This window comes from Melozone crissalis, unplaced genomic scaffold (genome assembly GCF_028551555.1).
Source record: "Melozone crissalis strain CALT ecotype California unplaced genomic scaffold, PUWL_Pcris_2 ptg000042l_1, whole genome shotgun sequence".
NCBI lineage: Eukaryota > Metazoa > Chordata > Aves > Passeriformes > Passerellidae > Melozone > Melozone crissalis.
In genome coordinates, this window is record NW_026535820.1 from 60,556,220 (window position 1) to 60,573,090 (window position 16,871).

At 37.0% G+C, this 16,871-nt stretch overlaps 1 protein-coding gene across 1 annotated transcript in view; it reads left to right on the forward strand.

Moving 5' to 3' along the window:
• The window catches only part of RANBP9 (RAN binding protein 9), a 38,488-nt gene that overhangs the window by 18,538 nt on the left and 3,079 nt on the right, over positions 1–16,871 (forward strand). The window contains exons 3-11 of the mRNA XM_054284809.1: positions 1,267–1,319; positions 3,031–3,198; positions 6,265–6,287; positions 8,222–8,406; positions 9,189–9,301; positions 10,626–10,734; positions 12,138–12,328; positions 13,855–14,002; positions 15,711–15,832. Of these exons, the coding sequence (XP_054140784.1) occupies positions 1,267–1,319; positions 3,031–3,198; positions 6,265–6,287; positions 8,222–8,406; positions 9,189–9,301; positions 10,626–10,734; positions 12,138–12,328; positions 13,855–14,002; positions 15,711–15,832 (1,112 nt within the window). The remainder of the gene's footprint in view (positions 1–1,266; positions 1,320–3,030; positions 3,199–6,264; positions 6,288–8,221; positions 8,407–9,188; positions 9,302–10,625; positions 10,735–12,137; positions 12,329–13,854; positions 14,003–15,710; positions 15,833–16,871) is intronic.

Here is a 16,871-nt window from a genome sequence, read left to right on the forward strand (position 1 = left end):
AATTGGGTAAGGTAACTGTTAGAAGTGGTCATAGAAAGAGCAGAAACCCCCATACACAATTAAGCATGTCACTTCTGAGATGTTCTGCTCAGTTCCATTCTGTGGCAAAAGCATTTTAAATAGCAGATTAACTTGCACTTCCAAGTGGAATAGTTGCTTAAAAATTCATTTTATGAGATGGGAATGCAAAGGTGATGTTTGTTGACTTAAACTTTCCAGATTGCCACAGGTGAATATTTTGTTTTCATACAGTTTATTATTTCATAGCAAATTCTTGGTAACTGATGTGAACTAGTGTCAAAATACTTTGAATGATTTGATAACAAGTAAATGTAGGTTTAGGTGATTTTTGAATGCTTGCTTTAGTTGTTGGAGGGGCGTTGCTTTATTTTGGGCAAGGGACAATGGTGAAGGCCTAGATTTTCTTTTTGCTGTTTCTCTTTTTGTATTCCTGTTGTCTTGGTAATGGCATTAGTTTTTCTTAAGAAACAAGCAAAATTGATTTTGCTAACTTCTAATAGTGCTATTTAGGGATGAGGAAATTCTTCATTTCAGCTTTGTAATATTTGCTATTGAATTGTTAACAACTGTCCTGGACACTGACTTTATGAAAACCACCTTTTTGTAAAGCTGGCTTTTGGGCTTTATTTCAGATAACTGGTTAGTGTAGTACAAATATTTTCCCCTCTTTAGTCTGCCATCAGATTACAAGCAGCTGAGTGCTGTTGTTGGTTAACTTGAGAAATTTAACATTCTGCTATACAATCCAGGCCTTTAATGTTTCAGTGTGATCTTTTCATAAGTGCTGTGCAAGGTTGCATTTTGCTGCTGAAGTAAAGCAGTGTTGCATGTATTTTATAAAATTACTCCTTCCAGTTTGTCTGCAAAACATCATTAGGTATGTTGAAGATGATGAAATTGGTATGTGTATGGCTGTCCCCCTACTTTCAAAATAAGATATGACCTTTGGCTTCCTTTGTTCATGCCTTAAACATTTTAGCAAATAAAATGTTAGCATAAATGGAACATCGTTTTAGCCCAAGATGCCAGAAAGAAAAGAAGTTGTCCTTACATCCTGTGGAGACAGGGTCTGTCCATATTAAACCATATATGCTGGGAATCCCGTGTTCTTCTGCCACTATTAAATGACCTCTCAGTAGCTTAATTGGTACATGGTTAGTCAGCATAGTGTTTCTTGGCAATGTTCCACATACTTATGTATTTTTGTAAGAGACAGATGCATTTCTTTTGTTCTTTCATTTTTAGTTACATGGGAATTGGGCTTTCGGCACAGGGTGTGAACATGAACAGACTACCAGGTATGTTTCAGTTACTTACACTGGTTTTTAAAATATGCTTCAGCTTTGGTAAGCAAGAGAGTGTAGCATGACACCTCTGTGTTGTATCTATTACTGGAGTTCTGTAACACTTGCAGCTGAAAAGTTTAACTTTTACTGTACATTTACTCCTGTACTGCTTCTGTCAGCTCTTACTGTTATTTTTAACATTATGAAGATATTTTTTAGCAAACAAATATAGTATAAAATTTTCATTATGTGTCCTGATAAAAAAAGCTATAGATTTCTAGCAATAAAAATGATCTACTATGATAAAAACTCTCTGTCAAACATGGAGGGAACTCTCCTTTTGTCACTTTCTGTACCTTTACCTTTCCAGCCTTCACAGTAAGAGTGTGTAGCCTAGTTTTAAGTTTTGACTGTTCCATTAACTTGCATGGTCAAGGACACTGTCTAGTTAACAATTGTCTGTAGTATCTCTGAATTTGTATGTGTATACATAAAAAACTGGGTTTTTAACAGATCTTTAAATGTGTAAAAAAATATCCACCCAAAACCAACTGACTTGAAATTGCCAAAATATAAAACCGTGTTGAATTGACCTTCAAGTATCTGCATTTCATTACTTTTGAGTTTTAACTTCCTTACCCAATGCTCTGGTAGAGATCCATATGATGACTGCAAGTCCCCATTACACTGTGAGCCCACCTAAGGCTCATGAATTATTAGTGGGTGGCATTAGGTTTGATTTAGGATGCTGTAATTATCAAAGATACTACTAATGAATGCAACTGCAATAATTTGGGGTTGTCTTTAATTTACTGAGAGATGCTTAATATGGTACCAGCTGAAGCTACTGATGATAAAGATTAAGGGTCTAAGTGTGTAAAATACTTCCAAATTAACCTGCTAGGCAGCAGCTTGACAGAAGAGGTTCAGTATTGACTTGCAGAGAGTGTAGATAGGTATTTATAGAAGAGCACAGACCAAGATTGCTTATTGTGGATTTCATTGAGTAGTGTAACAGTGTGAAGCTTCTTAAAGATTCTACAGCTTCTTCACCTGCAAAATCAGCACCATATTTGCATGCCTAATGATTAGCTCTTGGCTGTGATTTTCACCTGTATTGCTAATTTTTTCCTTTTATTTAAAATTTATTTTTATTTTCAGGGGCAGCATAGCTAGTTACACTTTAGTCTGGAGATTCTGTTATTATGCAGAGGCTGCTTGCTGCTGAATAGTCATTGAGAATAATCAGGACTAGAAATATGTTTCCCCAAAGATGCCTGTTTGGTTTGTAGCCAGGAAGAATCTGATTATGACATATGGTAGCAATAGTTTTCCAAAATGAAAGGGAGAACAGGAGAATCTTCACTGCTTTACTGGGACATGTCAGTTCTGTATATAGCTTTTTGAATTTCAGCATTGTAGCTGATTATATTTTTGGGGTTGGTAATACTGTATGTTGGAGTAAAGAGAAAAATGTGTTATCTGAATTTACATTACCTGTTATATACTACAAATGCAATTACTTATTCAGCCATTTTGATAAAAGAAGTTGTCATTTTAAAGATTACACAGTGGCTTTCCTAGATAAGAAATATTAGAAAGCAGAAGGCTGAGCATAGTAATTAATTGTGTTAGCCCGGCCAGAATATACCGACTTAGCACAGTCTTCAATTTATTTAATAATGAAGAAAATGGAAAAATTGCAAATGCTTTTGTTCTCTAGGTTGGGATAAACACTCGTATGGTTACCATGGAGATGATGGCCATTCATTCTGTTCCTCTGGAACGGGACAACCTTACGGCCCAACGTTCACTACGGGCGATGTCATTGGTTGTTGTGTCAACCTTATCAACAACACCTGCTTCTACACCAAGAATGGACACAGCCTGGGTATGCAGAAATGCTGCCTTTTGTGACAGCACTATATCTTTATGTCTCTTGTGAATAGGAAGCCCTCTTCACATCAGGAACCAAGGGTTTGAATAGTTCTTTTGATAGTTTTGTAGTCTATGAAGTAATTAAAGAACTGGGAAAAATAATTTCTTCTGTGCCATTAGCACTGACATTCCTTGTGAATTTGGGAGGATTGGTCTTATAGCATCTCTTTCCACAGAATTTGCATTAATGAACTCTATTACTTAATTCACAAATAGTGCTTGATGGTCATAAAGTAATAGATAATAAGGGAACTGAAGATAAGGAAAATGGATTTAGCTAAAATTCCTTGCTGGTGTAGGGGGAACACCCAGCCTTCACTAAAACCTTACATTGGATGCATGTTGTTTTGAGCATATGTTGGAGAGCAGTGTATTTTGGATTCCCAGTCTGGAGTCATTCATAGTTGGGCTAAAGCCATAAATTATAAAAGTTGAGCTAAAATTAAGTCCATTAAACTCATACAGTAAATTGTAGTATTAGGCAACACTGCAAGATAATTTTTGAATTTGAAGATGTCAGGAGTGGGTGGAGTTAAACATTTTTATGGAATACCTATTTCAGTTACTTAATGTAATTTAATGAGCCAAGATATAGAGTGTAAGGAAAGAAGAAAAAAATTACTTCTTGCATTAAGAAAGAAGTGGGGGCTTGGGAAGAGATCTTGGAATTGTGCTGAGGGGAGCAGGAGCTTTGAAGGGATAAACCTCAAGGAATAAGGTTTCTGTGATGGGTAGAAATGTGATAAGGAAAGGAGAGGGTAGCATGAAATGAAGTAAGAGATTATTGAGATAGGTGGTCTTGAAGTTGCTGTTCTATTTTCTTACATTGGCAAACACAAAGCAGGTTTGGAAAAAGGGGGAAGGATGTGGTTTAAATTCTTTTCTAGCCTCCCTGAACGAGACTGACAGTTTGTTTGCTCAGGCTTTGAGCAAACACATCTGACTTGGGAGTTTTCCTGCTTCTACTCACAGCAGGGCTTAGGAGTCTCCTCCTGAGGTCAGTTCCATGTAATCAATTCTGTGATTATATTCTTTCATGATTTAATGTTCCTTCTAAATTGAATGAGTCTATATACCTTGAGACCTAGGGCAGTGGGACACTTGAAACATGCACTGTGTAGTTGTTTCTTTTGGCATCCTATTACAGGATAGGTCCAACTGGAAGATAAGGGGCTTGTTTGTCCATATCTTTAACTGGGGTAAAGCTGAGAAAAGCAGTCTTACCTTTTTCCCTTTTTGAAACATTCACAATGTGCCTGCAGAGAAGTTGGATCATGTGATCAATTAAAGAGACACAAATGTTCTCACTACCCCTGTGGTCACCTGAAAGCGTGAGTGAGCTACGAAGGCAAGAGCAGAACCCTCCTTTTCAGTGGTAAAGTAGACTGGATTAGGGCAACTCTGAAACAACAGTGCAAAAGATTAAAATCCATTTTTAGAGGAGACCAGAATGGCATAGGTGAGGGGAGGCTAATAAAATGTCATCTGTCAGAGACTGTGTCTGACAAACACTTTATGGTTTTCACAAGGAAACCTGACAGTTGTTCTGCTGTCATGGACTTTGCTAGCTTTAGCTTCTGACATGAGAAAATTGATTCTGTGTTGAGTGGAAAAAGAAATCAGAAATTTTGTCTGTCTCACTGAGTTGTTGCAGTTGCTAGTTGTCCAGAATTCCTGTACATTCGTGACTTGGAGGACATTTATGTTTCTTCTCTGGGCCCACATATTTGGCCTAGAATTTAGGACGTCTCTGGCTCAGCCTGGGATTTGATGCTGCAGAAAGAGCAAAGCTGTTCTCCTGCAAGTGTGAAATCCTGGGTTGAAAAGAAGCCCCAACCAACCCCCACCTCCAAGACCCCCGCTCCTACATATCACTTAGTCATCATTTATTTGTCATGCCTACAGCCTCCATTTTGGAAAAGAGCAAGCTGGATGTCAAAATTGCCAAATAGAAAAAATGGTATAGCTTAGAAAAAGATAAAGTAAGAGCAGGGAATAAATAAAATGATAGATTTGAGATATGATGGGAGGAAACAAAGGGAACAGATTCACTCAGTATGCCATCCTTCTGTCTCAAAAGATATGTGTAAAGAATCCAGATGCTCTTGAGGTTTGAAATCCTGGTGAACAGTAGAGATTGAAAACAGGGATGGAATTTAGGACAAAAGGTTAAAAGCTTTTTTTTATCTTAAATTTGAAAAGGTGGTGGTACAGAATAAATTGAAGTTTGAAGGGATAAGTGGATTTGAATAATTCAGCATTAAAAAAAATACTTGCAACAATAAAGGAAATTCTGAAATACTGTTATTATTTGGCTGTCAGAAGGAGATTACTGATGTGGTTTTTTTTAACTGAAAGCTTCCCACCCCCTGGAATTGCCTGAAGTTCCTGAAGTGTATAGAGGTCATATTTTTCTCTAATCCTGAGACAGCAAAATCACTCCCTTGGTTTTAAGGGTAGATGGATGTTTGTAATTATGTAAGAAGATATTAAGCTGTTCTGTTTGAAAACCAAAGCATGAGGGCATGGATTAGAGTGAAACACTTGCAGGCTGGTTTGGAGTATTATAGATATATGCTGCTTGTGTAAAGACTGTGAGTGAGTATGAAGAAAAGTAATAGCAAACAAGAAAAGACACCATTAAATCTTGATGTTGCAGCATCATGACATGCAAGTGAAAAAGTATTTTCAGATATCCTTACCTTTCTTCTCTAAATTTAGTATGTAGCTAGAACTTTCAGACTTTCTAATCTGCCTATCTGTATGATTTGCTAAGTCTTATTATCCATTTTGAAAAAATTAAGGGCAATTTAAGTATTTTTGATGATTACTTTTTGACAAATACTGCCATTTATTATTTTAAAAACATGAATTGTGCATAAGCATCATGGGTTTCACCATACTTTGCTTATTTCTGAGATGGTTTGAGTGAGATTTCTGAACAGATAATGATACTTTAAGAAAATGAGGCTTGAATCCAGACACGTGGAAATTAATCTTAATTTTCTCTTTATTACAGGCATCGCTTTCACAGATTTACCGGTAAGATAAGTGCATTTTCAAACAGTTTTCCTTTGTGTCTTTAAACAGATGTTTCAGATCAGACTAGCATTTACCCTGTGCTTGTTGGAATCACAATGATAATCTTTGTAGCCATTGTAATATTAGATATTTCTCATCATGATTTCAGTGGTGATTTTTTAATTGAAGGAGAAGGTGTTTTGGTTTTACACTGATCCTTACAAGAGGTTTTTCCTTTTCATTTTTTTTTTTAGCAGAATAATAATACATGCAAATAATTATTACATGCTTTGGCATATTCAAGCCTTGCATACAAAATCAGAGCTGTATTAAACACCAACATGGTGGATGGCTGCTTGAGATATTGTCACTGTAACTCATTGTTGATGCCTGATTTTCACAAGTTTTGCTTCATAGAAACAAATGTATCAATTTTTTTAAAGCTGCACATATCTGAAGTCTTGTGGCTTTTGAGTCAATTAAATTGTGCTTTCCTTAAAAGTGGCATCTGTTCTCTATACTACTGATACAGGCATGATACTGCAATTACTTTGGTTTTCTTCTCATCCCCTTCATTTCTGATTTAATCTGTTTAAGGTGCAGTGTGTGATGCACGTCCACCTGGCCAGCTACTCCCTTTGTGTGGCCTTAAGAGGCAAGGACAGATATTAAGGAAAAATGAAGTCAGTAACCCAAGGAGCCTCTTAGTCCCACCACAGGGTTGAGTGTTTTGTGTAGGAAGCCAATGCCACTGTTCTGGATCTTCAGGTTGCTAGCACATGGTGCCAGCTCAAGAAAACTGACACTATAATCTGAAGTATGAAGCTGAACCCCTTTTTAGAATCAATGGTTTCCATCTCATTAAAAGATTTGAGACTTGTGGTTTGTTGATTATTTTAGACTAGGTAACAGTATAAGCATGTTTATTTAAAAAAGCAAAGGGTGTATTTGTGGAAATAGAGGCAAGATTTGCTTGGGTGTGGCTTGAGAAACCAGAGTGTTTTTCATTTCACTGGGTTCTCTGGGCTCCAGAGTTCCTACTGACCTGTGTGTTGATAACTTCTTACTGATAGCTTTAATTTATTTAGCATAATAGTTCTGTAGATTAACACCCTATTATACCATACCACCATTGTCTGCAGTGTAATTATGATGTAGGTATATTTATTACATAAACTTCAAAAAAAATTTAAACTACCTCCCACACACACACACAAAAGACCCCAGTAACAAAACCACATTCACAGTGAACAATTGATTGCCTTGCCATTGCTGAGATGTTCATTGTATTTAAGAAAAGTACCTTTATCCCAAGGCAGATTTTACCTTTCTCATATTTGGCATGTTTTAAATTTGCATGGAGACCTAATTTCTAAGCAGAAAATAGAACTGAGACAACAATAAATGCTGTTCAAGTATTTTCCTAGATACAAGTCCAGGAATTCACAAAATTGTCAATGCATTGTTACAGTTTTTGTTAGGCACTACAGTTGGACTTCAAGGCTATTGAGTTTTCTATTCTGTCAGTTCTTACCACTAAAATTCAGTGATGCTTTAAGTATTTCACCCTAAAAGGAAAATGGCCCACTTTGTAAGTTTAATTTCTGTTCTCTTTTTAAAGGAAAAAGACTGGTCTTTAAAATAATCAAAAATTGTTATGTAATATTTTGTGAAATTTAACCCAAAAGTTGTAACATGTAGCACAGTTTAAAAAGTGTATTTTCTGGCTAGAATGTCAGTAAGATTTTCTTCTTCCAAACACAAAGAAATTGAGTACTGGGAATAAATTAGTCAGTCATTGTATTGCTGTATTGGCAGAAGCTGCTTTTACTGCTGGAGTACCCTGCTAGAAGCAGTAAGGTTATTACGAGAGGTGAAGAAAAAAACCAAAACAAACCCACAACAGTGGGGATTTTAGGGCAAGTGTCAAAAACTAACTAAAATATTTCTTGCAGCCAAACTTGTACCCTACAGTAGGGCTTCAAACACCAGGAGAGGTTGTGGATGCTAATTTTGGACAACACCCATTTGTATTTGATATTGAAGACTATATGCGAGAGTGGAGAACCAAAATTCAAGCACAGATTGACAGATTTCCAATAGGAGATCGGGAAGGAGAGTGGCAAACAATGATTCAGAAGTAAGACTTGTAATATTATTTGTTTTTTTAAAAGTCATTAGTTGCACGATTTCAGAGTTCTTTGAAATGTTTTATCTATTGTCTTGTGCAAAAAGTGATAGATGCTATTAAAAAATAGTTACCAGGTTTGATAATAGTGTAAAAAGGAGTATGAACAGATTTTGTGGCAGAGTTGTCTGTGTCATTAATAATTTGGACTTTATAATGATGAGTTTAGGACTTCTGTTCTAATTTGTCTTATCTAATATGGACTGGGGAGTTTGTTGTGGTTGTAATGGGCAGTTTTAATACTCTGGGCTCTGGAAATTTCCCTTTGCTTTCTCAGCCTTCAGCATGCCAGGTTAAGTTGTGTCTCATTAGTATTTCTTGGAAAAATGGTGGTTCTGACTTTGCATATTTTATTTTCTCAGTGAAAACAAAAACTTAATGTGCAGCAATTTCACTTCAGTGAGAGTAATGAGAAAAAAAAACCAAAACAGCTTAATTAGCAGTTAATATTTGAACTGACCCTGCCTTTGGGTCATGAATAATTGTTACTAAAATTCATCATAATAAAGTTCTGCTTTTAATATTTTTAAAAATTATTTTTCTGTACAGTGTTTTGAAGAATATACTGACTCTTAATTGAATTACTTTTGTCTGACTTGTACACAAGTCTCTGCATTTCAAGCTGAATTTTTCAATTCAGCTTATATTATCAAAGAGTTTTGACATTCAGGAGTTCTTGGTTTCTTACCTGTATTTAATGGGCATTTCTGAGTTTTGTTTTTGTTTATTTTTAGAATGGTATCATCTTACTTAGTTCACCATGGATACTGTGCAACAGCAGAGGCATTCGCCAGATCCACAGACCAGACTGTGCTAGAAGAATTAGCTTCCATTAAGAACAGACAAAGTAAGGCTGGAAAGCACGTTGCATCCCTTTTTTCCTTCCTTAAACAGATACTGCATAAAGCTTTTTCCTAAGCAGCATTGTAAAATTGGCTTGCAGCACTGCTCCATAGCACAGTTCTTTGCTGTCATCTAATGTTACAGATGTATGAGCAGCTGGGTATGAAAAATCTGCACAGTAATACTTTGTAACTTGTTTGATGTAGCAGAATGTGGTAAATTATCTGTTGTCTTTTCTCTCGAATGGAAAGTTGTGATATGTCTGAAACAATTGTGTGTAATGTCTGAGTGTTTGTGAGAGCTAATGGTTAGTCACAAACAGGAATATAAAACTTAGTCGTGACAGACATTTATATTTTTATCTGAATGTGAAAAGGGATTGAGTTTAGAGAATGTTTTATAAGTGAAATGAAACTTGAGTTTTCCTGCTTACAGCTGTGAGGGGAAGAGGACAAGGACAGCTAACCACAGTTCAGTTCTAACTTGCCATGCCAGTGCTGTTTGCAGCCTGATGGAACAGTGCCTTCCCCTTCCATTTAAATCCCTGCTCTATGACCATCAGCATTTGTGTTACTGTATGACATACCACATGGGGAAACTGCTTTGGTTGTAAAACAACACATTTGTTGGGGTTTTTTCATTTGGATCAGTTTCTCTATTTGTGAAGAGAGCTGGGAGGCTGTTTGCAGCTTGAGCCAAGTTACAGCCACAGAAGCATCAACTAAAGCAGGAACCTTTGTGAAAGATTTTGCTCAACTGTAGTTTGATTAGAAGTATGTGTTGTAGGTGAAAGAGACTGAATTTTTGTTTTTCTTAGTCAAAATTGAACCTGTAGGAGTGCGATGCAATTTGGATGTTCTTGAGTGACAGTAATTTGAAATGTGCTTATTTATAAAGTTGTGAAAATGAGAACTAAATCGCAGAAGAGTGTCTGCAGTCTTATGCTAGCTCTAAATGCATAGTCTGACTACAAAGCAGTTGGATGCTGGCAATAAATAAAAATACTGAGTTCTCATTTAGATACATGTAGGTGGAGTGCAGTTCTTAAATTTTCCTGTTGAACATTGTAAGCAAACATGATCTTTCTTTACACTATTTTTTCTAAAAGGAAAAAAATCTTGTTGATTGATGGTTGCAGTGTCTTTTAATCATTTATGTACGTGTATTAATCCGTAAGCTGTCCATTTAACTGATGTTGGTTTTGCTGAACAGAAGTTCAGAAATTGGTTTTGGCAGGATGAATGGAGAACCCATTGAAACAACATAACAGCTGTATCCAAGTTTACTAGAAAAAAATCCTAATCTCTTATTTGTTTTTTGGTGAACAGGAATTCAGAAATTGGTTTTAGCAGGAAGAATGGGAGAAGCCATTGAAACAACACAACAGTTGTATCCAAGTTTACTAGAAAGAAATCCTAATCTCTTATTTGCATTAAAGTGAGTCTTCAAATTATACAGATGTGTGTTTATAGATGGCACAGTACCTTCTGAGACAAGACAGTTACTCATTTAAAGCTTTCACAGAAATTTGTACAAAGTTAAGCAGCGCTTTTTAGAAAATGTGTGTATTTCACTTTTTTATGCTCTTCTTATTTGCTACATGTTTAACTAGGTTTTGTCATCGAGGTCCTGGTTTGCAGCATAATTCACATCTCCCTGTAGACTTTTCTCTAGAACTAAGTTCTGTAGTTCTTTTTAATGAATTTAATCCCATTTGGGTGTTAAGTAAAACTTAAAATGGAAACTGATACAGTAGCACGTCCAAGAAGGTTAAGAATCCTGATGGCATAAGTCAGTCTGTTCCTCCAAAGGAGTGACTGACTTTAAAGACCAGCTTAAATGAGCTGTTTCATTCCATGCCACTTTACTAGAAAACTCTGGCTAAAACTGTGGAATTCCATAATCCCAAAGAGTTCTCTTGGCTTCCCAGGTACACAATAGTCACCTTCATTCTGGCATTTTTACCTGCCAGCTGCGCTGTTCTCCAGAATTTTGTATCACATTGCAGTGTTTGAATGTGGGAAAAATGCGTTATCTCCTCTAAGAACAAAGCACTTTAATTTTATGTGCAGTTAAATAACTGGGAATGTGTTTGAAGTCTGTCATGCTCAAGTGCTGAACAGAATTCACGTGATAGTACTCCAGACTTATCACAGAATTCACAAAATGCTAACATTTTGATGAAAGACTTCACTCAATAGCATCAATTTTATGTTATCTTTTCCTCAGTCTGTCTAAATTTTGCCTGTTCTATTGAGGCTACTGAAGCCTTAAGCATAAAGCAGGAGTTCTGAGCTTCCTTAAAGTCCATAGTAAAACCTCCTTATCTAAAATGGAATTCACAAAGAGCAACAGCCTCTAAAGGAAGGTTTGTATGGGAATTTGCTTTTCAAACTATTTTCTAGAGCAGGTGTTTAATGTGAGGTGTTACCCTTTAATGCTTAATGTTCCAGACAGTCAAACTCTGTTCTCATTTACTCTGAGAAAATGACAGACATGACAACATAATGACATATCTTTCTCAAGAAATAACCTTGCCCCTGCCAATAAAAGAAAACAGTTAGACCAAGAAAATATAGTTTAAATCTCTAGACTTTGAGGACTTAGTGACAAAGGCTGTCCTCCAAGGATAATATTCCTGTTCAGCTCCCTCACAAATTTGTAATTGTGTATTTTTGGCGGAATGCTCCAGAGCTTATTGACGATTGGGTTACTTACATTCAGCATTTTATTGAGTCAGACTTGTTCTATATTTATCACTAAAATAAAATCATTGCTATCGTTGGTTATTTGAAATGTGTAAATGGTTTTATTAGCTTAACTTTTTGCCTTTTGTTTAGGGTGCGTCAGTTCATAGAGATGGTGAATGGTACAGACAGTGAAGTGCGGTGCTTGGGAGGCCACAGTCCAAAATCTCAAGACAGTTACCCTGTTAGCCCACGGTCATTCAGTAGTCCTAGCATGAGTCCCAGCCATGGAATGAATATTCACAATTTGGCAACAGGCAAAGGGAGCAGCACACACTTCACTGGTAAGTTCGTGTGGAGGATGCACCACACAGATTTGGACGTACCACGCCACATGGATTTTTTTTTTAAACAAACTTAACATTTTTTGCTGAATTCTGTGTGTAACAGTAAAATGTTAGTGATTAAAATACGGGATTTCCAGTCACTGGGAAAAATGAAAGTTTTTGGGTTTACTTCTTGCAAAGTAGGTTGCCACCAATTTCTAAAAAATGCTTCCCTCTGGGAGGTGGAAAGTTCTGACATATATTTCTCTTGTCTTTTTGATGATAATTTATGGCTTGGGCAAGATGGTTTAAATCCAGTAAGTGGTATATATGATCCATTTCCTGTGATGTTGATGGAGAAGTCAGAGTAGCTGTGGTTGAGCAGGAAACACCAGAAGCCGGGTGGTAGGGTTGGGTAAAAAACATGCTGCTGGCAGCCACATTTCAGTCTGCACAGTTGAAACATTTCCTAGAGCATTTAAGTAGTGGGAAATCTTCAGTGGGAGGCCACTGATGTTCAGAGCTGTCCCAAGCTTATGGGGAGATCCCCATGCCTTCCAAAGCACCCCTGCTGAATGGAAGCAGAGCATGTTAAAATGATACCTGAACATGGCATCCTTGAAGACTAAGACTCTTAGGGTAGCAGAGACCATCAGCTTTCACTTATGCTTAATTTCCAAATCCAAACTGGAGCTGATGGGGGGCACTTAATTTTTTTTCCTCTCTGGGGTGTCAGTGAAGAACCACTCAGATTTTCTGGTTGTTCTTCAGGTGGTTATTAGGATGTAGAGTAGAAAGTACCTGTAATTTTTGTAATTTTGAGAATCGAGGCAGGTTGATGAATGTATTACTAAAATTGATGTTTGGGATTTTGTAAATGGCAGCAGCTGCTTTCTTTATTATAAGCCCTTCCTGTGACCTGTTCCTATTTTAGAAGATACTTGGGAGCTCTTGGTTTGATGGAACTGGCAATTACATGTTTGCTTCAAATGGTAGTTTTCCTGTTATATTTTAGAAGGGTCAGAAGAGATTTTAGCTAGGCATCATAATTTCACAGCATGGTGTAATTTTTTTAGCAAAGCACAATATTAACAATTAAAATAATTACATGGTGAAGGAGGTTGTATGTAAGTATAGCAACATGCAGAGTATTCAGCACTGAATTCTACTGCACATTTATCAAAAGAATTATGTGATCAGGAATTAATAATGTTTGCTTCCATTCATAATGATTACAGTGGCCTAGAAAAGATTTTCTAAAAATCTTCTACATTACGGCAATTTTTTGTTTTACCAGAATATTAGTACAACTGGAAAAACCTTCTTGTGTCTGTGTTCATACTTGTTAAATAATGCTTAACTTCTGCACTCTAGAAGCCTTAAGGGTTCAAATACCTGAAACGTGGAGGTGAAGTACTTGAGTTTGTGTGGCAAATTTAGCATACTTGTTCCTGGTCAGTAAAGGCTACACTTACTTCTTTTTTTCCTACAAATGTATCTGTAAGCACCACTTTATAACTACAACTGTTAAAATTTCCTTGCAGGGTTTGAAAGTAGTTGCAGTAATGGAGTAATATCAAATAAAGTGCATCAGTCTTACTGTCACAGTAAACACACGACCACCAGCTTGAATGTACCAGAGCTCAACAACATAAATGTATCCAGATCACAGCAGGTTAACAGCTATCCCAGGTAAATAAACTTTAGATGCTTCTAAGTTGCTTTAAATTTTCAGTTCTCCATGTGTTTGCATGGCAGGGAAGAGTTTTCAGTGGGTTTTGATGTGATGGTTTTTTTCCTCCCTAAGGACAGTTGAAACAAAGTGTAAGGAGCCAACAGCTTGTGGTAACTCTGGTTGATTTGACAGTTCAAGCTCAATAGACCTTTTTCTCCTGTTGGGGTAAAGAAATGAAGTGGACAAAAATAAATTACCTTGCTTATAGCTATGGTCATTTTTGAAGTTCCATAGTGAAGGTTAATTACCTTTTAAAACTTTTAAAAATTCAATTTAATTGAAGCCACTGACACTGATTTAAGTGTGTTGCACACAGGTAATGAAAAGTTTTGCAGATACTCTCCATTTGTGGCAGTATCTGGAAAGTAAACACAGTTGAGATTCAAATGAAGTGTGGATTCCCTTTCCCTGTATAATCCAGGATTGTTTGCCTACTCCAGTCACTGTCACGAGTGCAAATGCATTCAGTTCAGAGAGTGAAAATAAATCTCTTAACCAGAGTGAGTAGGGTTCTTCATAACCAGTATGGTTAAGCTCTGGGTTGCATGGATGCAGCAGAACCCAATTTGATGTGAAATGCAACAGCACTCAGCTGCATTGTGCCAAATGGATTCCCAAAATTACCACACAGGATGTGATGATGTGGTGGTGATAACCAAAGGTATTTTAGTTGAATAGTGATAATTGGGGTAAAAAAGTAAGAGTAACAATTTACTTTTTAACTTTCTACAATTTCTGTTTGCATCAGCAGTTGCCTCTGCCAAAACGTCTGGCAGTGTCCAGGCAACTTGGAGATTTTTCAGGGAGGAAGACAGTTCCTTGGCTGTGTTCTTGCCCAGTCAGAGAGGCCTTTTGGTTTCCTTCCTCAAAGGAAGCTGAGTATCTTTGGTTGCTTAGAAGCAAGATATTAAACTTCCACATTGAATCTATTTGGTCTTGACAGAGGCTTTAGGCTGCTATTCTCCATGATGGAATAGAACAGGCCAGGATGCAACTGTCAGCAAAGCTCAGTCCCCAAAGCCACGCTGGCATTTTCTAAAAGCACTTCTGTGAGCAGAGGGTTGTGAGGAGCTGAATGCTCTGCATTTGCCACTGAGTGTCTCCTCAGTGTTCTGCTTTACTCAGCATTTGCTTTGGGGTTTTCTTTTTTTGTTTTCCCTCTGTCGTTCCACAGAGTAAATAAGAGGAGAAAGCATTTTTTCAAAATAATTAGTTCTCTAAATATGGTATTTTCCAAGTAGGATGTATATTGATTTAACTATATTTTTTATGTATAAATGCTAACTATATTGGAAAGTGGGAGTAGTATATTTTCTCAATGCATTTTCTTCAACTCTGGGTATATAGAATTATATTAACAAGGTAAGAACTTTTTGGTCTGTATTTAGTAAGTGCTATATTCCTTACTCCTGAATAATGGGGGACATGTTTAAATTTTCAGCATCTGAAAACAGTATTTTACTGAAAACTATTGTTAAGGCAACCTTGAAACTTTCCATGGCGCTCTGGTATCACCAGTTGCTGTCAAAGAAACTGTGGTCTACCTTGGTAACATTTAAGAGCAGCTTTTCAGTAGCTAAGATGAGGAAGTAGTGTGATGAAGTTGTAAAGATAACCTAAGTACTTAAATATGAGTAAAACTTGTATTTACTACTCTCTTTTCAGCAATGATGTAGACATGGAAACAGATCACTACTCCAATGGAGTTGCTGAGACTTCATCCAATGGCTTCCTAAATGGTAGTTCTAAACATGATCACGAAATGGAAGAATGTGACACAGAAATGGGTCTGCAGTGATATTTCTTACATTTTTATTAAGTGATGGCAACAAGGTTATGTTTTTACTTGCAATGCTTCCCAACTTGAAAATTAGGGTTATTAGCTCAAATCTTTAATTTTTGATTGTTTTGCTGTTATTAGATGTATATTTTAAAACCACTGATTTAGGTGGTCCAATATCAGTGTGAGAACAGGGGAAATGGGTAACTCATGGCTACTGAAATTAGCATTAATTTTTAAGGAAGTACCTCTGAGGAGAAACACCCAGTTGTGTAGCACCCTGTGTTTGAGTTGGGAAATTGCTTCTCCCTCTTCTCATTCATGGTTCTCATGGCATCTTTGTGCTCCACAGTAGGCACAGAAATTCTAAATCTTTTATATTGAAATGCAAAGTGCTAATATTTAATGCTCAAGAGTTTTATTAGGGAGATGTAAAAATGAAAAATTAACTTTTTTCCCATGTTTTCCACCAAAAAAATACCAATCTATATAGTTATAAGGTAAAAATTAACTTTGTTTTACTTAATTTGCTTTATATTCTGTCATGCCTATTGATGTTGGTGACAAATGAGTATTTAAATCCCCTCTGCTTGCCCTTTGTGCAGCTGCAGAATTGGTACTCAAACAATTGATTTAAGCAGATGCCAGTTAATGTGTAGTTTAAATGAAATGTGCAGCTGGAGACCTTCAGAACGCAGCAGTGCGTGCAGAGAGCTGTGAGCGCTTCCCAGTCTGGGGCTGCTGCTGATCCTGCAGCTTTGCTGGGAAATGCAGGGGGACAGCAAACGGCATTCTCCTACAGCCCTGCAAGGAGGAATGCAAGCTGCCAGACCATTCTCCCTGCATTATGCTCTGAAGCTGGATAATAACAGGACCTTATTTCTGTGACAGAAAACCCAAAACAGGTCCTTGCTCTCTTGCAGCCTTTTCTGCGGAGACTTCCTGTGACAGACACGCAGCAGCTGCACAGGGCAGGGAGTTGTGCTTTTTGTCGTCTCCTGCCTTTGGAAAGTCATGTCTTAGATGAGGCTGAGCTAGGGACAAAC